Genomic DNA, 24,239 nt, shown 5'->3' with positions numbered 1-24,239 from the left:
CCCCGGCTCCTCGGGGCAGCTCGGGATTCCCGCAGCGGCGCTGGCGCCCATCGTCGCTGTATCGGGCCAGGCTCCGTCCCGCTCCCATCCTCCCCACCCCCCCCTCCGCCCTCCCCGAGGCCTGTGCGTGTCTCTGGCTGAGCCGCCAGTGGATGTCGTTGTTCTGTTCCTTGAGCGCGATGTCACTCCTTTAGCATGACCTCAAACGCGGCGGGGGCTGGGACCGCCAGTCATCCTCCGTGCGAGGGCCGGGGCGGGCGCGGGCGGGACCCAGCCCCGCCGCCCGCCGCACTTTTGTGGTGCCGCCGCCGCCGCGGGCTCCCCTTTCTCGGCGGGGCTGGCCGCGGGGCGGGAGATGCTCCGCGCTCTCTGAGCCGCCGCACCGCGTCCGTCGTCCGTCCCTCCGTCCGTCCCCGCGGAGGCCGCGCAGGATGCCGCGGAGGGGCGCGGAGGCGGCGCTGGCCCTGCTGCTGGCGGCGGCGTGGCTGGCGCAGCCCCTGCGCGGCGGCTACCACGGCGGGAGCATGTTCGCCGTGCAGACGGGCCAGCCCGACCCCTGCTACGACGAGCACGGGCTGCCCCGCCGGTGCATCCCCGACTTCGTCAACTCGGCTTTTGGGAAGGAGGTGAAGGTGTCGAGCACCTGCGGGAAGCCGCCTTCGCGGTACTGTGTGGTGACGGAGAAGGGTGAGGAGCAGGTCCGCTCCTGCCACCTCTGCAACGCCTCCGACCCCAAGCGCGCCCACCCGCCCTCCTTCCTCACCGACCTCAACAACCCGCACAACCTGACCTGCTGGCAGTCCGACAGCTACGTCCAGTACCCCAACAACGTCACCCTCACCCTCTCCCTGGGCAAGAAATTCGAGGTGACCTACGTCAGCTTGCAGTTCTGCTCACCGCGGCCGGAGTCCATGGCCATTCACAAGTCCATGGACTACGGCAAGACCTGGGTGCCCTTCCAGTTCTACTCCACGCAGTGCCGCAAGATGTACAACAAGCCGAGCCGCGCCGCCATCACGAAGCAGAACGAGCAGGAGGCGGTCTGCACCGATTCGCACACCGACGTGCGTCCCCTCTCCGGCGGCCTCATCGCCTTCAGCACCCTGGACGGCCGCCCCACTGCCCACGACTTCGACAACTCGCCAGTGCTGCAGGACTGGGTGACGGCCACCGACATCAGGGTGACCTTCAGCCGCCTCCACACCTTCGGCGACGAGAGCGAGGATGACTCCGAGCTGGCCCGCGACTCCTACTTCTACGCCGTTTCCGACTTGCAGGTCGGCGGGCGATGCAAGTGTAACGGCCACGCGTCACGCTGTGTCCGTGACCGCGACGACAGCTTGGTGTGCGACTGCAAACACAACACGGCCGGCCCCGAGTGCGACCGCTGCAAGCCCTTTCACTACGACCGGCCCTGGCAGCGAGCGACGGCCCGGGAAGCCAACGAGTGTGTGGGTGAGTCCAACTCCGTGGGCGCGAACACGGCGGCAGACGCGGAACAGGGATGGGGAGAGGGCGCCGAGGTTCCCGGAAGAGCAGGGAGAGAGAGGGGAGAAGGAAGGACCCGATAAGGGACGGTGAGCGAAGGGCATGAGGACATTCAGGGAGCAGGTAAGGGACCTCCAGGGAACGGGGAGCGGGCACGAAAAGGCGAGAAAAAGCACCGAGGCATCCAGGACACGTCAGGGATGGTGAGGAAAAGGCATGGAGGCATCCAGGACCCGTCAGATACCGGGAGAGAAAGGCACGGGGACATCCAGGGGCACGGCAGCAACGGGATGGTAAAGGCATGGGGACACCCAGGGACACTGCGAGCAGTGAGGGGACATCCAGAGACGGGGAGCAGGACACGGACACGAAGGGGCATGAAAGGTAGGACAGGGCGAAGATACTGAGGTACTCGGGAGCTTAGGGCAAAGGAGGGAACAGCGAGGGATGCTGAAGAGAGGAGTAGGGGACATGAATGTGCTCGGAAGCGCAGCTAACGGGACACAGAGGCTCTCGGCAGCGTAGGCAGGGGACACCGAGGTACCCGGGATCGCACTAGTGATAACACCGAAGGACCCCGAGGTGCAGAGCTGGGGTCACGAGGAGCTGAAAACCATCGTCAGGGGACCGCGAGGTACTGGAATTTGGGGCAAGGGATACCGAGAGTCCCTGAGGCGTAGGACGGGGGACACCGGAGGAACCCGGGAACGCAGGACGGGAGCATCGGGTACCTATGCAGCGCAGAGCAGGGGACAGCGGGAGACTCGGAAGCACAGGGCAGAGGACACCAAGGAGCTCAGGAGAGAGGAGAAGGGACACTCAGGAGCCCGGGAAAACACCGCTCATGTTTTGGGAAGCATTGGATAGGGTCTCCCTCCCATCCCGGGCAGCTCCCGGCCGGGGATCCCGCGGCGCACAGAGCGGGGTCCGGTCCTGGATTCCGGAGCTCTCCGGAAACCGGCTTTCCGAGGACACAGGCTCACAGACCGCCGCTAAGCCTCCAACTCTCCCGAAGGGCTCCGGGCTGGGACGGGACGGGGACGGGCTCGGGCTCCGGTCTTTCCCGGCAGGGAAAGGCGGGCGGCTTCGGGAACTCTCCCATCGCTGCATCTTCAGGGCGTGCGGGCGGCCCCGGAGACCTGAAAGAGCCCCAGGAACAACTGAGAACAGGGGAACAGCCCGTTCGCTCCTTCTCGGGAGAGAACCTCGCGTCCTCCTGACTGTGGGCTAGCCGCATCCTTCGGGCTGTACCCGAAGGGAAACGGGGGTACCTCGCCTCTGCTAGAGGTGGGCAAGGGTGATGAGTTTGGGGTGCTCCTCTCCTCGAGTCCTCGCACAACCCGCCGAAAACTTCCCTCCGGTCTTTCACCCCCGGCTCCCCAGCGGGCCTCCCCTGCACCGCCGGTCCCCTCCTCGCCGCGGTTTACGGGGCCGGTGACAGCCCCGGGACCAGCCGGGTGCCCGTGGCCGTGGGTGACCCAGCATCGAGCCGCGGAGAACGGCCCCGGCACCCGCCGCCACCACCTTGTTTACACGGAAAACACGTCCCCGTCTTTCAAAATAATTGCAGCTCTGACGATAGGGGAAAAAAAAAACAACAACAAAACCTAAAAAAACTCAATCGAGAGGCTCGCACTGAGTTTTTCTTTTTTTTTTTTTCCCTTTTCTTTGTCTTTGTTTTGTTTTGTCCTTTTTTCCTCCTTTCCCTAAATCACAATCAGATGTGTTCCTTGCAAAGGGAGCAATGTCTTCGCCGGCCCCTTCAGCAGTGCGGCACGGCCAAGCCTGGGTTATCTGGAGGGAGAGGGGGACCCGATCCCACGGGTGGGAGAGATGCGGGGTCCCGGTCAGGAGCCTCCTCTCCCCGCCGGGCTGCGGCTCCATTCGGGGCCCCGGGGGGTAGTCGTATCTCGGTGAGTGCCTCTTGGGTGGGTCGATAGTGCCGAGCCGCAATTTATCCCCATGTTGGCTTTTCCTCCGCGCGGGCGGGGTCCTGCTGCCGGGATGGGGCTGCACGTCGGGCCCTGCGCTTCCTCTTCTTCAGCAGCAGGTCCGGGAGCAGGAGGGGCTCAGCTCCCGCACGGCTCGGTCCATCGCTCTCTGTGTGCACAGTTCCCGCTATCGCAGATGTCATATACATTTGGTAAAATCCCGGGGTGCTCTTGCACCCTCGGTCCACTCTACAGGGTCCTGAAGTGCTCCTCAGAATGTTCGGCTCTTAGGCTGGCGCGACGCACTTACCGTCGTCCTTCTCCCTTCCAATTGACTTCCAATAAAAAGGGAACAAGTTCCCAGTTTCCAGTAAAATGTGTCACTTTTGTGCCAGGCTTCGCAGCTCAGACCATGCACAGTCCTGGCTGCGGCAGACTTTGCAAACCAAAATCACTCCTTGTTTTTTTGGGTTTTTTTTTCCCCTTTCCAGCTGACTTTGCTGGGAAGTGAATGTTTTGCAAAGATGAAGCTACCGTAAAATAATTATCCCCAACCCGTTCCCCAGGGCCGTACCTGTCAGTCTGCAAAACCAAGCACGGCCGAACAACTGCGTGGCCCTGCCAAGCCCACACTGCCTAGAATAATCCCCCTAGATAAAGATCACAATAACCCTATTCAGCTCCCACCCACTTGCTCATGACCATCGGCCCACCCCGGTTTCTCTCCGAAATACAGAGACAAGGTTGGACTTCGCAGTCACCCGAGGGCTCAGGACATGGCTTCCGGTGGGCAGAGGCAGGGGATGAGCCGTGGGAAGGGGGGAATGTTGCCGACCAAATGTTGGAGGGATCTTCAGCCTCTTGAGAGGGAAGCCAGAGGATCACGGAATCATAGAATGGTTTGGGTGGAAGGGACCTTCAAGGCTCATTGAGTCCAGCTCCCTTGTGATGAGCAGGGACATCTTCAACTAGATGTAGAAGGCCAGAACCTCCTGAGCAGCTGTGGCCAGGGGGGTGGTGAATTATCCAAATGAGCTGAGTTTGCCACAAGAAGTGCTCTGAGAACTGATTGATTATTTGGATTTGGTTGTTTTGGTTTGGTTTTGTTTTTTTTTTTTTTCTCTGAATTTGCACTTCTTTTTTTTTTTTTTTTTTTTTTTTTTTAAAACTGGTCTTTGGGTTTTTTTCAGGCAGGGAGAAAAATGACAGAATGTGTTTGCTTTGCTTAAAAATTTGGGTGTTTTCTTTGGTAAGCCCCTTCCCACTGCCAAACCCGAATCTTTGTTCCTATTCATGCTTATTTGGGGCTGGGAAAGGAACGCACTGGGGTTTCTGACAAAAAGTCAAAATTTCCCACGGGAACGTTTTTTGCCAGCCAGATCTAATTTTTCTTTATCACTTCTTGCTGCCTGCAAGAACCCAGGCACCACACATGGAGGGGACAGGGCTGGCCCAAGATGCTCTCCAGGGACCTCTCATGCAGGACCCCAGCCAGCAGAGCTTTGCACAGATTCACATTCCCATCAAGTTTACCTGGCAAATAACTCATCCACGTAGAGCTTGGCCTTACAGTCCAGCTTTGGCTGGGTGCCTGGGAGCTAACATGCTCCAGGGAGGACACAGCTTGGAGACAAACTTGGAGGTCTGTTCTCCATCCTTCCTCTCCCCAGTGCTTGCTGGCTGGCTTCATTTGCTCAGTGTTGGTCCAACCCAAGCCCTGTGTCTCCAACCCAGTTTGTCCTGATGAAGTTTCCAGCTCCCCTTTGAGAGGAGATTGTAGCTGGAAAAGTCCTGAACTAAGATGCTGTCAGAGCTCAACTGCCGGTGAGCTGGTGTGGACACATGAAAACGCAGGCAGAGCTTTGGCCAGTTTTAGAGACGCCAATAAAATCGATCAACAGCATTCCACAGTTCCTCATGAACCACAGTGTTATTTAGAATGCTGCTTTTGGATACTCCCTTTGGCTTGCACAAAATACCTTTGCATTTGCCTTAGCTGGAGAAAGCGCTGTGAGACAAACCCAGGCTGCAGCCCACTGTGGCAAGCTGAGAATGACCTCCAGACTAGATTCCCAGTGCCGGTAGCTCTGGGGCTCCGCAGCCCTTTCCCCCATGGGGCCGGGAGATGCACCCAGCACCTGCACATGTGCGTGACATCAGCCGCGTCTGCAGGTGCTGGGTTCTGCTCGGATGTTAGCCCCTGTGTGATGCCCAGAGAGTGTTCAATGATCCCAAGTGCAACTGCAGTGAGAGAAAGGAAACACTGTGTGTTCACATATGGGATTTGGCACAAGCCATGCATGAAGTCTGGTGTTAGGCTCTGCTCCGCAGTGTGTGCTGCAATTGGGTTCCCAGGCTGGGATGTGGCTCATGTCAGAGCAACCCGCAAGCAAGTTTCTCCTCCAGCTAAAAGGAAACTTACCTCAGATAAGGAGGGGACCAGGAACTGCTAAGAACAGTGTGCCAAACACTTCCAATGAAAGACTTCCTTCCAGACAAACCTGGGGCTTTCTCATCTCAGTGGTGGCCCAGGGTATTTGAAGGGCAGAGCTTACAAAAACAGCTTGTGGGCTCCCTTCCATCCTCATCAAAACCAGGGAGATCAAATCCTTTCCCAGCTGTCGGCTCTTCTCATTCTGGTCCTGCAGAGGGATTTAAGGACTGTAGGATTTCATCTCTGGGGCTTCCTGGTGTCAGACAGACACTTAGGTAGCTTTGCAAATCCATTTGTGAGGGATGTGCGAGTGTCCCAAGTGCTTACCTTCTTCCAGAGGGAGGTGGAAGGATGCAAGTACTGTAAAGCAGCAACAGTCCTTGTCTGAGCAAAGAGGCTCCAAGTAGGATTTTCAAAGTGTCCCTGCAGGATTCCCAGTGTGCCAGTGAAGGACCCTCAGGGTGTAGCATCCTCTGCCAGTGGGATGAATCCTGCTGCCTGGGCTGGGCAGCACAGCATGACCATGTCTCTAGATTGAGACAGCCAGCTGCTAGGCAAATTTTGGAGGTGCTGTGTGGTGATAGTACCCATTACCTTCTGATAACATTAGGGATACTCATAATTTCTGATCTCCAGGTTTGCTTTGTGCCTCAGTTTCCCCATTTATTGAGAGTAAAGGGGAGCTGTGCAAAATGCTTTGGATTTGGGGTAAGGAATGTGTGAAGCAGTATCGTAACATCCTTATGTTAAGGGAAACATTGCAACAGGGGTAGTTTCACCAGCGGCGTGGCACCAGCCAGCACCCTGTGCAGGGGGTCTTCTTGTGGCACCATGTGACATCCGTGGAGCTGCAGGTCCTCTGCTCCCCAGTGCAGCTCCTGGTGGTTGTTCTGCATGGGGAATTGCATGAGCTGTGGGTAACGCTCTGTTGCTGAGCAGATGGGTGCTGTAGCCATAGAAATATGGGCCCATAAGCTGCTGAGACTCCTATTGTAGACTCCCAAGGGGGTCTTGCATGGGCAGAGCTTTCTCACAGGCTTTTATTCTCAGGAAGCTTAAAGTTAAACTGATTTCCAACAGAAAGGTTTTTACACCAACAAACAAACAAACAAAAAAGCACAGTTAAGGCTAAAACAAAACCAGGCTTGGCACTCTGGGTTGGACACTTGCCTTCCCTTGAGCTTGTCCACAGCTAATCTCTGCCCTCCTCTTTCTGGGCCAAAGCATGTCATCCTTATTCAGCCTATGCTGTCCTCCTTCAGCAAGCTCCCTGTGACCGCCCGGGGGGACGTGCTGCCGCTGCTCCCAGAACAGAGGAAGAACCATGTGAGGACTCTTGAATCTCTGGTGCCAGCAGGGATCCTGCTTGTAAAACACCCAGGGTTCTGGTTTTGAAGTGCGGGCAGCTGGGATGCATGAGCCTGACTCAATATTCTTAATGTATCTTCCCTTCATCCTCATTGATGGGGGATGGACTTTCTAAAGGTCGCTGCCTTCTTTGGCCTCAGGTCTCTCTGGTCTCCCTTTTGAGAAGCTCTGATTTTAGGTGCAGTTCCTTTGGAGGCTTCTGTGCTTATTAGGATCTATTGCGTGTGAGGGTTGGACTGTGCAAGCAAGCTTTTACTGGAGAACTTCTGGAGGATTTTGGGGTGCTGTGATGAGTTTGTTTCCCAGCCTGGGTCAGGGTGACTGGAACTAAACCATTACCCTTCATAACACTGCAGAGGTTGTACATCATTTCACCCTGTGCTGTTGTCTAACAGCAGAAAGAAACCCAAACCAGCCCCAGGACCCACTGAGAACATCCAGCCTTTCCTAGGAAGCACCAACAGAAGTGCCTGTACGCAGGACACATCGGCCCTCACTATGGCAGGGTGCTTCACAGTCCCCAGACTCATCCCCACCCTTTTCAGTACTTAAAAGGGGCCTATAAGAAAGATGGGGAGAGATTTTCTAGCCTCTGTGATAAGAAGATGGATGATGGATTTAAACTGAAAGAGGGAGATTCAGGCTGGACATGAGGAAGAAATTCTTTACAATTAGGGTACTAAAACACTGTCACAGGTTGTCCAGAGAGGTGGTGGATGTGTGATCTCTGGCGATGTTCAAGGCCAGGATGGATGTGGTTCTGGGCAACCTGGTCTAGTTGAAGGTGTCCCTGCTCATTGCAGGGGGTTGGACTGGATGAGCTTTGAAGGTCCCTTCCAACCCAAACTATTTTGTGATTCTGTGAGTTATTTGCAGCGTGTTCCTGATTGCACCAAGCAGATTGCCCAGTTTCTCAGGCAGCAGCAGGGGAGGTTGAGGTTTTGCTGCCAGGACCAGCCCGTGCAGGCAGCTTAGAGCTGGGGAAAGGGTTCTGCGGTGGCAGAGCCCAGCAGTCACATCTGCTCAGTCCCCAGGGTGTCTCCGGAGTGGTGGCTGCCGCTTGGCCTTTGCTGCTGCAATCAGCAGGGGACATTTCCTTTGCATAACCCAAGCTCCCATCCTGAGCATCCCTGCCAGATCCCTGCTGCTTCCCGCAAGGCAGAGTGGCAGAGCCAGGGAGCCTGGCACCAGTGTGGGGCTCAGCCTTGGCTCTGCAGCCCGGCGGTGCAGGAACACATCTCTGCAGTCCAGCAGGAATCGAAGCACAGTTCCTAAAGGAACAAGCCAGATCCTCACCCAGTGGGCACAAACCAGGCTCTGTCCAGTGGCAGCACCTCCTCCAAAAGCCATGCTTCAAAAAGTCCCTTGGCCAGGACTGGGCTGCCTGGATGAAGTGACAGGCAGGCTTTTAGAAAGATATCTGTGTAATAGCTTTCATTTACGGGGGATTAGGATGCCCTGGGGACTGATAAGGAGAGAGGGAGGCTTTTCCTACTCTGAGCCAGTGCAGCCGTGGAAGCTGTTGGGGGGTCTCGGCTGCTCCTGCTCCATTCCAGGCAGGAGCAGCCCCTGCTCACAGCCTTGATCCGCGGCACGAAGGGGCTGAGCCACACGCCGGTTGAGTTTGTGTTAGGCTCAGCTGAAGGCAGGGGATTAACTGGTGCGGAGGAGAAAATCCTGCCTTTTTTTGGGGGTAGATACTAAAGAAACAGGCTCTGCCCCAAGAGATCATGGGTCCCCACGCTGGCAGGGAGGCAGGGGCAGGAGCACACAGCTCAGCTGTGAGCCTGGTTTAGGGATTCATTTCGAGCAGCACTAGTTTTAGCTGAGACTGGAGTTTAAAAACTGATGAGACAGAGAGACTGCTTTATCCTGGAGCTCCACGGGGCTGGTGCAAGCTTGTTTCATGCCTAGTTTGTTCTTTGTGACCTGCTATGGGGAGCTGCTGGGATGGGGAATGCTTTCTGGTGATGGAGAGCTAGACACAGATCCAGCAACAGTGCATGATGGAGTGGGAAGAGCATTCCCCAGTTTCTCAGGGCACTAAGGAGTGGGGGGATTTCTTTCCCCCCTGTTCCAAATGGGAAGTAAAGAAGGAAATGCAGGAGGATGTTGCTGGCTCAGTGGTCTCCACTTCATGTGCCTGCTTTCTAGGTTGTGTGCCATGTCCATGATGGGTTGTCTGTGAGATCCCAGCTGCTCTGTCCCTGATCACCACCCTTACACATGCCTGCATACTCCAGGTTCACAGGTTTGGATGAGGAGATGGATAGCAGTCCATGCCATCTTCCCTAGTGTATTTCAGATCCCTACAAGGCTGCACTTTGTGGCTTAGTGTGAATCACTGTGATCTGCGCTTCCTTTTAAATAGAGTATGACAATTTTGATGGCAGCTCCATAGGGCAAATTAATGTCCCTTAATGTCAGTCATCTGGCTGCTTAGGTACCAGTCTTAGGCAGTCAGACCTCAGTGGAAGGAAAGAGCAAGGACAGTGCATCTGATCAGAAACAGGGTTTTTTTGTGCACCCCCTGGGGATTGCCCAGTGCCCAGTGCAGCACTTTGGTTTGCTCCCACAGCCCCAGAAGTACTTCACTTCAGGTTGTAGCTTGGTATTTCTGGTTGTTCAGGAGATGCTCCGGGAAGAACCAAGCCACACATGCAGGAAGGTGAGGAGGGGTGAGGGTGAGACAGAGTGGTCAGGCCAGACCTGAACATCCTTGCTCTCAGTCTCCTCTTTATGGCAGCTCTTCCCTACACCCTTCTCCTCATGCAGGGAGGCTCCTGCTCTTCCTGAACCACAGGCCCTGCAGCATGCAGTAATGCACAGAATCCACCAGGAGGTGGGAATGGGGCAGAAGGGATTGTAAAGGTCAAGTTGGCATCCCCAAAACAGAACCCAGCCTTTCAAGCTTGTGTGAAGAGCCCAAGCAGAGAGGAGTCTGTGGCACAAAGGCTGCTCCACCTGAACAGAATCATAGAATCCCAGACTGGTTTGTATTGGAAGGGACCTTAAAGCTCATCCAGCTCCAACCCCTGCCACAGGCAGGGACACCTTCCACTGGAGCAGCTTGCTCCGAGCCCCTGTGTCCAACCTGGCCTTGAACACTGCCAGGGATGGGGCAGCCACAGCTTCTCTGGGCAGCCTGTGCCAGCGCCTCAGCACCCTCACAGGCAGGTTCAAGCCATTCCCCTTGGCCTGTCCCTACAGGCCCTTGTGAAAAAAACAAACAAAAGAAGCCTGTCCCAGAAGCAAATTCAGTCCCGGGGGGCTGTGACTTAGGTATCAGGACACTGTGAATGGAACAGAAATATAAATGACTGGTAGGACTGCAGGTAGAAAAAAGTGTGGTTCTAAAAATCAGCCATCGTTGTACAGGAGATGAGCAGAAGAGATGAGCATCCTCAGGATGCCAAAGCCAGCTCTTCCCTCCTGGTGCTGGCGAGAGGCCGTTGCTTTCCAGCCTCATCTGATAAGAGGTACAGAATGAGCAGGCAGCTGTCGTGTGCCTTGCCTTCCTCTGGCGTTGCAGGCTGTCCCGAGCCAGGCTGTTTACTCCATCGTCTGCCCGCCCTTTTGCAATAGGGAGTCAGTTCTGGTTAATGTTGGAGATTGTAACGTGATTACCGAAAGTCTCATGAAATTAAATCACTTTGCTTCAAAGCGGCTGGGGAGGGGGGAGTGCCTCTGGCAGCAGGGATGGCCGAGCGGATATTGAAAGCAGACTGGTAGCCAGTATTGCACTGCACACAATTGAGCTCTGACAGTGTGAAGGCAAATACAAACAGCAGCTTGTGTTTGCACACAAAGGCTCTGTGCACCAGTATCACCAGCCCTGTACTTTACACCCTTGGCTCTTGGGCAAAATGTCCTGGGAGGGTAGGAAGGAGGGAAACTCCACTGAATATTTAGAAATGAATTGAACTGTGCAAACATGCCATTGGGAAGTTCTCAGTGTAATGCTTTGGATCAGCTGCCCACCGGGGTTGGAACATAACTGCTGGACTTGAAAGGGGCAACTTTCACGCTGAAGCAAAACTGGACAAAAGAAGATAAATGAAACGGGCTCCCGGCGGAGTTTGGTTTGTTTGTTTTTGTAACTCAGCTAATATTCCTGCATTGTTCAGCCCAGTGGCCCATGTCTGTCCTTCACACGCTGCTCGTAAATTGGGGCTGAGCAGGCAGCACAGGCAGCAGACAGCATGGGGCAGCGACACGCTGAGCTCCTCTGGCTCAGGGCCCTGGGGACCATGAGGTTGCCCTCTGTGGCCGTTGTGGGACAGGGAATCAGATGCTTTGCAATCTACGGGGTTGCAATTACGTGGACCTGTGCCAGGAATGTCTGAACCTGAGCGGTGATGCACAGCCCTGTTAATTCCCAGGTGAACCGGGATTTAGCCCCGGGCACTGCTGAGCATGGTGCATTGTCTTGCCTAGCAGAGGGAGGAGCAAGAGGACCTGTGGACTAACACGGCTTTACTCATTCTGCAGCTGAGCATGGCACATCCTAATGATTTCCATGGAGCTGGCAGCAAATCTGCTGAGATGTGCCCAAGTGCTCCGAGACAAACTGGTACCAGTGCTGATGTGTCAACCACCTCCACTCTGTGGTCCAGCAGCAGGGCAAGGAGCAGTGCTCATCCTCCCCACACCTTGTGTCTCTGTTGAGCTCAGAGCCTGCCTGGGGTGAGGGGGATACTGATTTTGTGAAATCACAGAACCATCGGGGTTGGAAGGGACATCTGGTCCAACACCCTGCAAGGTGTTGGCCATCTAGAGCAGGTTACACAGTAATGACTCCATGAATGGATCATGTGTGCAGCATCAGAGCATTGCAGGGGCATGAAACAGCTCCAGTGAACACAGCCTGGTTGATACAGGCACTCAATCTTAAGGCAAAAAGACCCCCAAATGAAAGCCTCTTGAAAATACACTTTTCCCCAGGATTTTAGGCAAAAAATACCCGGTCTAATACACATTTAATGTAGCAGTATTTATCTAGTTAGCACTGAGGAGGCAAAAAGCTTAATAACCAGCTGCATAATAATTCTGATTAGCTCAAACAGCAAAAATGATGTCTTTACAACATTAAATTGTGCTCCAGAAGATTCCCCTTTCACAAGTCTCTGCAAACCCCCCAAAGATTCAGCAAAATAGGCAAAGTGGCTCCTCGGAAATGCAGCCCCAGAGGAGCTGTTTGTGAGTCTCCACTTCACAAAGTTCCCCCCAGTCAAAAACAAAACCAAACAAACCCAACAAAACCCCAGACGTCTCATCACGTGCTTGGGGCGACCAAAGAAATCCCCTGATTTGGGTGACCAATGAATGTCCCCCGTGATGAAAAGCGAACAATTTGTCGGCAGCCCATGCACTTGAAAACGAATGATCCAAATTATTCAGCAAGTCTCCCTGGATAGTGAATCCATTGAAAGGGGATCGAGACAGAGTCATAAATTATTCATTACCCAAAAGAGAATGAAATGCATATAATCATCATCATAATAATAATAACAGTCGTAAGACTAATAATAGCAACAAGAATTCAACCAGCTCTGCTAAGAGAACCAGGGCAGCATGAAGACTCACAGACTTATTCTCCCCTTATTGCAGCACCCCTTTAGAGCAGCTGTGATACATAAAGGAATGTAAAGTGGGTCGACATTTGCAATAAATATATTTATTGCCAATAATTTGTCTCACTTGCCTTGAGGAGGGGTGATGTAGTGTTTGTACTCCGGTCCTTGGCAGTGAGAAGGTCCATGAATTCACACACATCACTGTTAATTGCAGGCTATAATGAATTTCTCAGGGTCCTGGCCTACTTTGAGGAGTTTGTGGAAGTGGCTGCAGCAGAAGCATGTACTGTACCACTGTCCCTGGAAAATTTATAGGTGTCCATGAACTGAAAGAATAGTGGAAAGTGCTGGCCTCATATCCCCGGGATTCGAGTCTTCCTGACTTGAATGGGACCTTGATTGCAGAGTCACCCAGGATCTATTGAGGCAGTAAGAGAGCTAAGGAGAGGCCACAACACTTGTCACACAGCCTGTGAGTTTCCTGTTGTCGCTGGCACGCATGGTTTTGGCTGAGAAAACCCCACTGCAGATACGCCGTGTGCCTGAATTTGGTGCGTTGCAGCTCTCCATCATTTTGCTGCCCTTGGGACCAGAGGTTTCCTTTGGGCATCTTTCATTTGGGACCCTCTTCTTCCAACCTCCCTGAAGGGATTTTCTCCAAGGGGAGCATGTTGCTGGGCAGTGCCTGGGTGATACGGAAGATCCAGATACATTGATATGCTCGCACCGTGTTGTAAAGCGCCCGACTACAACTTTGGCATGCAAATGAATTCCCATTTGCAGCGAAGGGGCTCAGCCGTGGCACTCAGCCATCTCCCAACGGTTTCCCACAGGTTGCCCCATGTTTGCAAGGGGGGGTTGGAAGGGCTGTAGGGTCCCATCACCACCATTTGGTTTCCTCAGAGTTTTCTCCACCTGCTGCATTCAGCAAGGAGATGGGAGGTGTTCTGCTGCTTCATGCAGGCAGGGAATACTGGCACTTCTAAGGCTGGGAAGCATCAGGTTGGGCCAGGAAGGAGCAAAGCTCTTAACCCATGGCACTATTAACTTCGGGTGCTAGGGACCATGCTCAGCATCCACATGGTTTAGGTTGAATAGGCCAATGCTGCAGCAAAATGGGGCAGGTTTGGCAGGACAGAGCTAGCCCATGGAGACCACTGTGCCTAAATCCATAGTTATAGAGCTGGATTTTCATGTTCTGGTTGAATGAATGTGAAATCCAGGCTCAGCCCTGCTCAGGTGGGAGAAGGTGTGAGAGGGTGGGTTGATGGGGGAGAGGCAGAGGAGGGTCAGGGCTGTCTGGGGCATGGTGGGATGCCTGTGACCTGAGCCTGGTGCCAGTGGCTTGGTGGTTCCTGTCCCCACGGCCATGGTGACGAGCAGCTGTAATGCAAGAAGGAGAAGAAAGAGTTCCTGCTGGCATTTTTGTTGGAAGTCAACTGTGGATTAAATAGAGCACGGTTTTCATTACCAGCTCCATTTTGGTACAATAAATCACAAACTAGAAAACACACTTCTGGCCTAGATTCTGCCCTCAGTTATGAGTGGCAGTAACTAGAGGCAAAATCTAGCTTTAGCATTGCAGCCCATATGTTCACCTTTTGGAATTAATTTCTTCTGGTAATTTCTGCGTAATTATATGGCATTGAAGGCTGATTATATGCTTCCTCTCATGGGCAATTAATATTACTGATCTAGTGCCAAGGGTGCACTTTGCACTGCACAAACCCATGACAAGGGACAAGCTCAGGCTCCAGTGCCTGCTGCAAGGTGACAATCTGGACCCTGTTACCCTCAGTGAGGGGATGCTGCACACCTCCCCCAGAGAGTCCTCGATGGAGATGGGGCCACCAGCTATAATTTAGCACAGACCCAAGCACTGGCTGTTCAGGCATAGAAAGAACATGGAGCATTTGTGCAGGGTCCAGCTACTGCTGGGAGGTCAGCTCTGCTGAGGAAAACCTGTAATTGCAAGAGCTGCTGTCCAAGGACGCAGCCCCGCGGGTGAGCAGAGCAGCTCCTCTCCCCGCAGCAACAATCTAATTTATATCTCATAAGACAGTTTTATTTATCTGAATTACCAATGCCGTTTCCCTGCCAGAGAACTGGCAGAGCTGTGCAAGCTCCCTGGGGCTTCGGCCGCAGCCCTTCTCCTGCTTGAGACAGAGGGAGTAGAGAGTCATAAAAGGAACTTCTCGCATTGGGTTATGGTGCCTATAAAATTAGCCCTGCTAGAAGCTGGCTGCCCATTTAAAGAAGCAATTTAAATGGATAATAAAGTCACCCCAACCCCCCATACCCCCCCTCCCAGCTTCTTTAAGAAAGCTGAGTTTAATGAAAGGGAAAGGAGAACAGCAATGGATTTACTTGAGTCAGGTTTCTGCCTGCCTCAGACGCTGTTGCTGTAGCGTTTGGGTTTGTTTGCTGCTTTCTGCATGCGAATGGCTTGAGTTCCAACAAGGTGGAGAGAGAGCAAGTGGGAGAAGGATCATTCCTCATGTCACTGCTGGTTTCCATGAGCTCTGGATGAAGCCGTGCTCCCCCTCGGTGCAATTTGTTCTCCCCACCTGGGTTTGTGCAGAAGGTTGGGCTTAGCCACCCGTGGGCTTTGTGCACACTGATGAGCTTGTGCTGCCAGATGCAACGGCATAACCTGGAACAGGAGAGCTTGGAACCGGGCAGGGAAGGTGCAGCCTGCAGAAGTGTGGGGAATGCAAGGTCACCCTTGCAACCCCTCCTCTGCAGAGGGAGGGCTCCCAGAGTCATCCCCCAGCATTTGCAGGGTGGTGGTGCACAGGTCACACAGCCACCAGCTCTCCCACAGCTCCAGCTGCTTTTGAGGGTCCTTAAATGGGAGAAACAGCAATTTCATCTCTCTTGCTGGTGCCTGGGGCCAGCTCTGCATCCCAGGCTGCAGGGAGACAAAACAGATCTTGGCCGTGGTGCCCGTTCTTCATGCCGGGCAGAAAGGGGAAATTAATAGGAAAGTGTGGAAAAAGGGGGATTTTTTTTCTGCATCTCCCATGTATGCAGCAAAGAGCAGTTCTGAGAATCAGATTCACGTCATCAAGGAAGTTCAGCCTCATTGTATGCACATTCCCCAGGTTGGATGAAGCCTTGGGTGATATGGTTTAGGTGTCCCTGCCCATGGCAGTGGGGTTGGAACTAGATGATCTTAAGGTCCTTTCCAACCCTACCTATTCTATGATTCTATGATTCCCACTTCTGTGCAAAGTATTTTGTATGTCCCTCCATCATGTCTGTGCTTGGGAACTTAAAATAAGCTCCATCCCAGGCTGAGATCCCAAGGAACAAAACACTCCCCAAACCAGAATTCGTCATTAGGTTTCAGAGTGAACACTCCATTGCAAAGCTGAGAGCAGCTTATCCCTGTTAGTGCCACTTGTTCGCTGTGACAGGATCATCTGTTCTCAGACAGCTTTCACCCACCTCCCCAAACCCCATCCCCAAGGCTCACAGGCTCACATTTTCCCTTACTCCACTCTTTCATGACAGCAGAGAGAAGGTAGGGAAAGCAGGGGCTGAAACCCACAGAGAGCAAACAGAAAAATGACCAAACCATCTCATAAGAGAGAAAAAAGCTGGTTTCACCCCACACCAGGACTGTGCAGATGGGTGCAAAGGCTTTGCATGGTCTGAGTGCTCTTGGGGGGGATGAAAGTAGTCTATCCATGCCTTGGGGCTTGCTGCTGGGGAAGCAGCCACATGCACTGAACATCTCCCCAGGCTCTCAGCCCCTGAGAAGCCTCCTCAGAGTTTAATTTTTGGGAAGCTTTAACATCCCAGCTTAGCAAATGCTGAAAGAAAGGTCAGCTAATCCTTCACAGTGTCTGAATGAATTCAGACCCAGGAGTGAGATTACTAAACAGGGGGGCAGGAGGCCGGGAGAGCCGCATGGATACAGGGACCCTTCCCATAGTCTGGCTTTCTAAAGAAATGGACCTTTTCTTTCAGTTCTCATTACCCATTAGGAGGGGACAGAGAGGGGACAGACATGGCAAAAGCACCCATCTCCCCTCCCCCAGCCACAGACCTGCAGGCCAGCAGGGCTTGGTGATGGAGCACCCCTAAAGAGAGCTGAGCAAGGGCCCCCGGCCATGGGGTGGGAAGCTGGAGTGCCCTGCGGACATTGAGCAGCATCTGTGGCCCTAGCATCCCCACTGGATACCCTACTCTTGGTCTCAGCTCAAGCATTTGTGAAGAAACCCCCCAGACCAGGGTCTTCATGTTGGCTGCCTTTGGTGGCTTTTTACCTATGTCTTTGGAAGTACCAAAGTTCCAGTGCTCCCTTTGCCAGGGCACCAGGCACTCAAAAGCTCCAAACATCCACAGGGTGATGCTAACTGAACCCATGGATGTAAAGCAATGCGGAAGTTTCTGTGCCCTCATCACTCATCACCATGCTTCAGGTCCCTTTTGTAGGACACACAGGGAACCCAAGGGACTGTGCTGTGCCCAAGCCCAGCTGAGCTGGGTGCCCCTGCACCATGTCCACAGGTGGCAGGTCCCTGGACCATGATGGGAGCTGTGGGCAGTGCGGGCAGCCCCATGCAGGGCTGCATCCACACTCCTTTGTGAGCCCCTGGGTGATGACATGACAGGACCACTGAGGTTTTGCTTTTCTCCTGCAAATCAACTGTCCTTCTCATTGTTGGAAGAGCAGAGCCCATTGAATGCAGGCAAGCAGCAGCCCCCTGCGGTGTGGATGCACTGTGGATGAGCCATGGTAACCTGGCTACAAGTGTGACAACACAGACACCCAGATCCCAAGCCTCCCTGGCAGGCTCCTGTGTCTCCACAGACTGGGTATTCAGGCCACAGGGTTTTTTCTCTATTGGCCCGTTCTGCATGGGGGGGATTTACTTTCTGTCTCCTTTGGTAACTGCAGAATCAAGCATTTGCAGTGTGCAACTTCCATCACCACAATGGCAAGCTGGTGATTTAGCCAGGAGCCCTTGCCTAGCAGTGGGCCTTCATCTTTGAAGTCCAGGGACCAGCTAGGAGAAAATGGAGAGGGTGCTTTTTTCAGGCAGTTTGTGATGACTCCAGCAAGGTGGGATATTCTATTACCATGAGCAGAGCACCCAATACCATCACATCATGCAGATCTGCCAGGTTCTGCCCCAGTCTTCTGCCTGTGATACAGATCCCTCACATGTGATACCTGTCAAAAACCATGGAGACAGCCTGGAGAGTCCAGAAGCATCCATGAGAACCTGCTGGGAGAAGTGCTTGCAGGCAGAAGGCAGAGGCTCAAGCAGAGGGAGAAAGGTGTGGGGCAATCATGAGCAATAGGGTTAAAAACAGCCCCAAGTGTCTTTTGGGAAGGTGTTTTGCACTTAAATTGTGGGGACCTTTCCAACTGTAGCTGTGATTTAGTGGCAGTGTCTGTCCTGGGGAAACTGAGGTGGGGGGAGGGACACAAACTGATCAATGAGGGCAACAGTGCAATCAATGAGTCTCCTAGTCCTCCTCTCTTCCCCAGTCCTGCACTGGTGTTACTCCACTTACTGGAGTTTGATAGAAGAGGAGAGCAGACTCATCCTCACTGTGCTGGGGATCATTAAATTGAAGGTTGAGGTGCACGGCACTTCAGGGGAATCACATTAGCTCAGCCTGATCTCAGACTGAGCTGGTTTTCAGGTACAGCTGAAAATTCCTGCCTGCATCTTGCTGTGCCTTAACAGCAATGAGTTCAACCACAGGCAACAACAGGAGGTACATAGTGAGTCCTCTATCCCGAGACAGAGGAAAGAGGTGAGGATGGGATTGAGAGGGGAAAAGGAGAAGAGGACATCACTGTCTTTGGCATGATCCAGGTCCAGGGTGAGCATCCCCTCCTGTTCAAGCCCTGTTCCTGCTCTGAGCTCATCTCTGCCTCCCTATTAATCCCCTATGCAGCTACAACGTTCTCTGCAGACGTTGCCCCCAGCTATTCAACTGCTCTCCGGATCATTAAACATATTGAGCAACACCAGTCCTGTGACTGGTTAATTAGTAAAGAATTGACTAATTAGTTAATCGTGTTTACTGAGGGCTTTGAAAGTGCTCACTGTTATTATTTTTAATTATGACTGCGCCCCGGGCCCTGTTCACCTCCCTGCATGCCAAGTCTCACAGGGTTCACACTTTGTCTCTGCTACCCAATGCTGGTTTTAAGATGGGAATTTGCCTCTTATCCTCTGGTTACCAGGTTTCCTTAACAGCCTCTTGTGAGGGATTTTAGAAGAGCCCCTCACAAAGTCTTCCTATACCCTGGCACACTTAATTCACTCTTTCACAGCCATCTTGTCCACTAAGGTGGCAGGATTTGCTCTTGTGAAGCCACACACAGCAGTGCTTTTGTGCACAGCTCATTCCTCATCCTTTCCTGACTTTAATCAAACATCAGCCAACATCCAGACTTGCTCTCCCATCCCATCCTGGGAGGCTCCAATCCACAAGGCCATGGACACTTCCAATTTGGAAGTCTCTCATCCTATGTGAGAGAAGCTAAAGTTTCCCAACAAAAGGAAAGCAAGATTCTTCCCACATCTGACTTCAAGCTGGACACATGGAGAGGACAATTCTGGTGGATGGCAGGAAGAGAAAGTCTATTGCAAGGATTTCATCTACTGAGAAGAAAGCGAATGGGTTGTTAGTGAGGGGAGGGTCCTGGCAGCTCTGGAAAATCAGCAAGATCATCTTGGAACTTTCTTCATCTGTAAAAATGTCATCAGCTTGTTAAGTAATGTCATAAAGAGCCCCAGTCACCTCTTATCACTGTGCAATCTGGAGAGGAGTCTTCTAGCACCAGCTGCAGAAATAAGATCCACCTCCACATAGTACTGAGATAGAAGAAAATCTGCCACTTGAGCAGACAATAAGCTATAAAAGTCACAGAGCGCTGCCAGGAGCAGGCTTTGGGAATACTCTTGTCCCCATTAGTTGAGTATGGGTAAGGTGGCCAGCCAAAATACATTGGATGGACATTACTCCAGGATTTGGCTGCTTGGTACTGCTGCCTTCACCCAGATCCCTGCAGTCCCCAGGTTACATGGCTTATGCTCTTCTATAAACCTTGTAGGGATGTGCTGTCAGGACATCTCTAGGTAAGCCCTTGATAACACTTCAGTGACCATAGCTATCCTTGACCTGTGCCTATGGTGATGTTGATGCAGAACCCTCTGGACATGTTGGTTGGGAAGTGGGAAGATATTTCCCCTTGCACTCTGAATTTGCTTCTTGGAAATTCTTCTTCCCTCATGGCTGCTAATGAAGAACAGAGCAATTAGGTGCCTAAAATGAGTATCAGTTAAAATGCCAGCAATAAGTGAGGATGAACCCCAGCCTCAGGTTCTGTACCTGACCCTTAGACCGGCCATACTGGTGAGAAGGACCTGTTTCCAGCCTGAGCAGTATCAGAGTCCCTTAGAGGGACAACAATGTGGCAAGAGCTGGATAGTGTATTTACTGCAATTGAGATGTTTCTGAACCAAAGATGACAGCCTTGTAATTAGTTTTAGTAGCATATTAGTAGTAATAGAAGTTTAACGGCTTCTTTTGCTTCTATGGATCACACACCTGGGTTATGATTTCAAGTTTTTTATATGAATTAACTAGTATGGGATAGGGGCTTAAAAGTGATTGAGACCATTTGAAGTCCAAACACTTGATCCTCAGTTGTGTTCCATTTTTTCTACTCCTTCTTAAATGTCAGAGGCTGTAAGGTCCCCTAGACTGTGTCTGTGCTAGGGCCCCAACTCGTTACATCCCTTAAGAGCAGCTGCCTGTAGGGCTGTGCATCAGGGACTGGACCAGGGGCTGCATGGGGTGCATGCAGGAAGGGCTGGAACTAAGTTTAGTGTCTGACCTGCTCTGCACTGTCCTCCTCTCACAAACCATGTCTCTACTCCACAAAGCTCTTCTTGCAGTCAGTGAGCATCAGAAAACCTTTCCCATCCTCCCCACTGCCTCTGTGGTGGGATGGGGAAAACTCCTTTCCTCTGGAGTCTTCCTGACAGGCAGGACTCCGGCTCCACTTCTCAGCCAGGATGGTTGATGGGGTGGCTGGAGTGGCACATTCAGACATTTCCCCTGGGTGCCAGAGGCATCCCTCTGGCCCAGCCCAGCGTTGCCTCAACGTTTCCATCCGGGAAGAGAGCCTGCTAAATCGCTTTCTCTTTGGAAAGAGAGAGAAGCCAAGGAAGTCTGGAGGGGAGGGGAGACAAACACATCTGCACCTGGGAGATGTCATGTTTGGTTTTTCAACTCAAAATGGGCAGTGACAGCAGCTCCGTGGGGGTGTAAGTAGAGGGAGCAGAACAGATTTATAGCTGTGGGTCATGCTCAAGCTGAGCCAAGTATTCTGCCTAGCATCAGTTTTATGAACAAGATGAAGTGCAGAACCTCAAGTGCAGGCGCCCTGTTAGAGAAGAAATACTGGGAGAGCAGGAACAGGGAGTGCACTGCGAGAGGCCATCCTGCCCTGCTCCCTGCTTTGGGTCTGTCCTTCCAAGGATGGATTTGAGCAGGTTGGGGATTTCAGTGACCAAGCATGACCAGGCCTCAGCAGGTCCTGGGTTTGATGCCACAAGCCTGTAGGAGTCATGTTGTGAGCCATGAGCACAGCAGCAGAGGCTGAAGCAAACAGGAGTCAAGTACCCCCTTGTTTCAAAACAAAATAAAATCCACAGCAATTCTTATCTCTGCAGGAGGGAATAACACTAGACAGAGAACTGAAACCTCTTAGACAGCTCCAAATTCAGCACCCTGTTGGGCATAAAATTACCAGTCCAAGGAGATGCGGTAGAGATTGGCACAACACCACAGAGCATAAGGATCCAAGTGATGCCAGGGTTTCCCTTTCTGGCCAGATACCCAGACTGAATCTCTTGTAAATTCAGAACCTCATATGAAAGATTAAGCAAAATATCCAGAGGCTCCCAGTTCTCACTAAGATAAATGTGGTACAGACCTTTCCATAGATGTGGGCAAAATTGTCACTTCATCACAGCCTGGTACTGAAAGCTTAGTTTCAGCTGGGCTTTGACACGTAATTGATGAATGATGCAATGGTGTGTTGCGACTGCAATGCCCCCAGATTGTCTTCTTTGGCAATACCTTTTGATGTACTTCTTCAAAGACTGAGGAAAATCATGCCCTTTCCCATATGAAGCAGTGACCAGTAAATATGAGAAAAGTACCTCTGGGTTCAAGGCTGATTCTCCTTCATCCTAAGTCTTTAAACTGAGGCAGGTGATGTGTTTTGACTGATACTGATTTTTGCTGTGATTCATTAGACCTCGTGGTGCTGATGTAGATATTGTTGTGGGAACTCTGCCTTTTGATTTAGTCCTAGAGTTCTTTTTGGTGTTTAACATCAGTGTGTGAACCTGTGAACAAGGCCTCAGCAGATGGAAAGGACAACACTTAGCAGGGTTAGTGTAGTGGTACACTTTGATCCTGTATTTTAGTAACTGGTTCAGAAGTTCCTGCCAGAAGAGCAGTATCTTGGTGCTACCACCAGAGACAGTACTAGAGCTCAAGGATTCACCCTGAAACAGCTACAGAAGGAGCAAATATCTTTAAAATGAGAAATACCTACTGAATACCTGCACAAAGCACAGAACACGTGGGGGTCCCACAGAATGCTAAAAGCACCCACTGAATTTTCAATAGCTAAAGCATGGCTTCTCACCCAGTGTGGTGGGGTCAGGAAGCTTCTGACAGTGTTTGACAGCTCTCAGTGACTTTTGGGGGTCTTTGCTCCCTGCAGCCTCTGTTTGGGTATTTGGAGTCAGAGGAAAGCAGTGGTGGCAAGGGCAGGAGGAAGCAATCTCACTGGCATTGTTGCATGTCAGTCTGTACCAGGGTGACATAGCTATGGTGTTTTCCACCCCTGCCTGTATAGGTGAGCCCCTTGGCCACATCCTTCCAAGCAAACCAAACCCCAGCCCAGAAGAAGGCATCTCAATGAAGTGTCTGTCTGTGGGTCTGTCAGCTTCATCCTTGCTGAAGATGCTGGGCAGAGGCCAGGAGCAACCTTTGTTCATTGACTCCTTCTCTCCTTTGCTCCCCTGGTTTTGTGGCTCTCCTGTTTTCAGCACTGCTCCTCTCACAGGGCTTTCCTTGGCCTTTCCCTTTACTGCCCTGTATCTGTTGGTGTGGCCTTCTGAACCCCACAACTTCCTGTAGAGATATTTCTAGTCCTGTAGATATCCTGAGATATTTCTAGTCCCTGGATCTTGGCTTTCCTAACTCCTCCCTATACCAGTTCTTCACGTAGCCAGCCTTGGGTCCAAGAGCTGCCTGGGGCTGTGTGTCCCCAGCACCCAAGCCACAGGAACCAAGCTGGGTGTTGAAGCTGCCTCAGAGATAATGTTTCTATAGATGCCCCATAACCCTGTGCCCTGGGCAGGGCTGAAGTTTCCCTGTGAATTGTGGCTCATCTCTGAGAGGTCAAAACTGGGGTCCTCTCTGTGTGGTCTCATTGTGGGAGTCACCCACAGCTTCCCACATGCAGAAGTGGCATCTCACCATGTAGAGTTGTGCAGCGATCAGCTTAGTTGTTTGCCATTGAGCGCTCTATACCCATGCAATATGCCAGGCAAACGAAGGGCATCTGTTGTTAATGAGTTAAAAATCCTACTAACTTTGATGCAAAACAATGTGAAACTGCCATTATTTATTTATGGGCTCTAAGGGCTTGTTGTGTGCTGGGTAAAGCTGATGACAGTGCTGATGGTAGGCTCTCCTCTGGAGTTAATTGAAGCATCCCCATTGATCACAGTAGGAGCAAGGCAGAGCCCTGAAGGGGAAATGCCAACACTGGGTTACCTGCACTGCTCTCACTGGACCAAGCACAAACAGACCGATGTGTCTGAGCAGGGCCTGCTGTACAGACCACAAGGCACACAGCTCCCCAGGTGGTCACAGAGGTTTCCAAGCCAGCTATAAGACTTGACAGAGTGGTTTTATTTTCCAAGGAAGCTTTAGTCAGACCTCAGTACTCTTCAGCTTCAGTAAAAGCTAAAGCTTTTACTCTCTGTACCACTGTGGTGCCTTATCAGTACCACTGACCTTCTGGCTCAGTGAGGCCAGCAAGAACCTTCATTCAGAGCCTGCCAACGTGTTCTGGGGCCAGCTGAGGAGGGCAACAATGCTTCTCCAGCCCAACCGAGGCAGGTGATGATGCTCCTTTGGTGGCTTGGGATAAGCCTCTTATCCTACCCTTGCAGTAGGAGTTGAATCTGGCTGGGGTGGGAGAGGTTTGCAGCCCCTGAACCCACTCATACAGGAAATGGGGCAGGTAGAGTCTGGTTGGGGATGCAGGGAGCTCACTTCTAAGCCTTTGAGCCACATCCTCTATCACCACTTGGAGTGGGACACAGGGATGGATGGATGCTGGTTGAGCATGATGCTCTGTGCGAACATGTGGGA

The 24,239-nt window shown here is 52.3% G+C and overlaps 1 protein-coding gene across 1 annotated transcript in view; it reads left to right on the top strand.

The window, feature by feature from the left end:
* The first annotated feature begins 271 nt into the window (after positions 1-271).
* The window catches only part of NTN1 (netrin 1), a 97,169-nt gene continuing 73,201 nt past the window's right edge, over positions 272-24,239 (top strand). The window contains exon 1 of the mRNA XM_005141423.3: positions 272-1,455. Within this exon, the coding sequence (XP_005141480.2) occupies positions 432-1,455 (1,024 nt within the window). The 5' untranslated portion in view covers positions 272-431. The remainder of the gene's footprint in view (positions 1,456-24,239) is intronic.

This window comes from Melopsittacus undulatus, chromosome 11 (assembly GCF_012275295.1).
Source record: "Melopsittacus undulatus isolate bMelUnd1 chromosome 11, bMelUnd1.mat.Z, whole genome shotgun sequence".
NCBI lineage: Eukaryota > Metazoa > Chordata > Aves > Psittaciformes > Psittaculidae > Melopsittacus > Melopsittacus undulatus.
The sequence above is the reverse complement of the archived record's forward strand: the minus strand, read 5'-3'. Positions and strand labels throughout refer to the sequence as shown.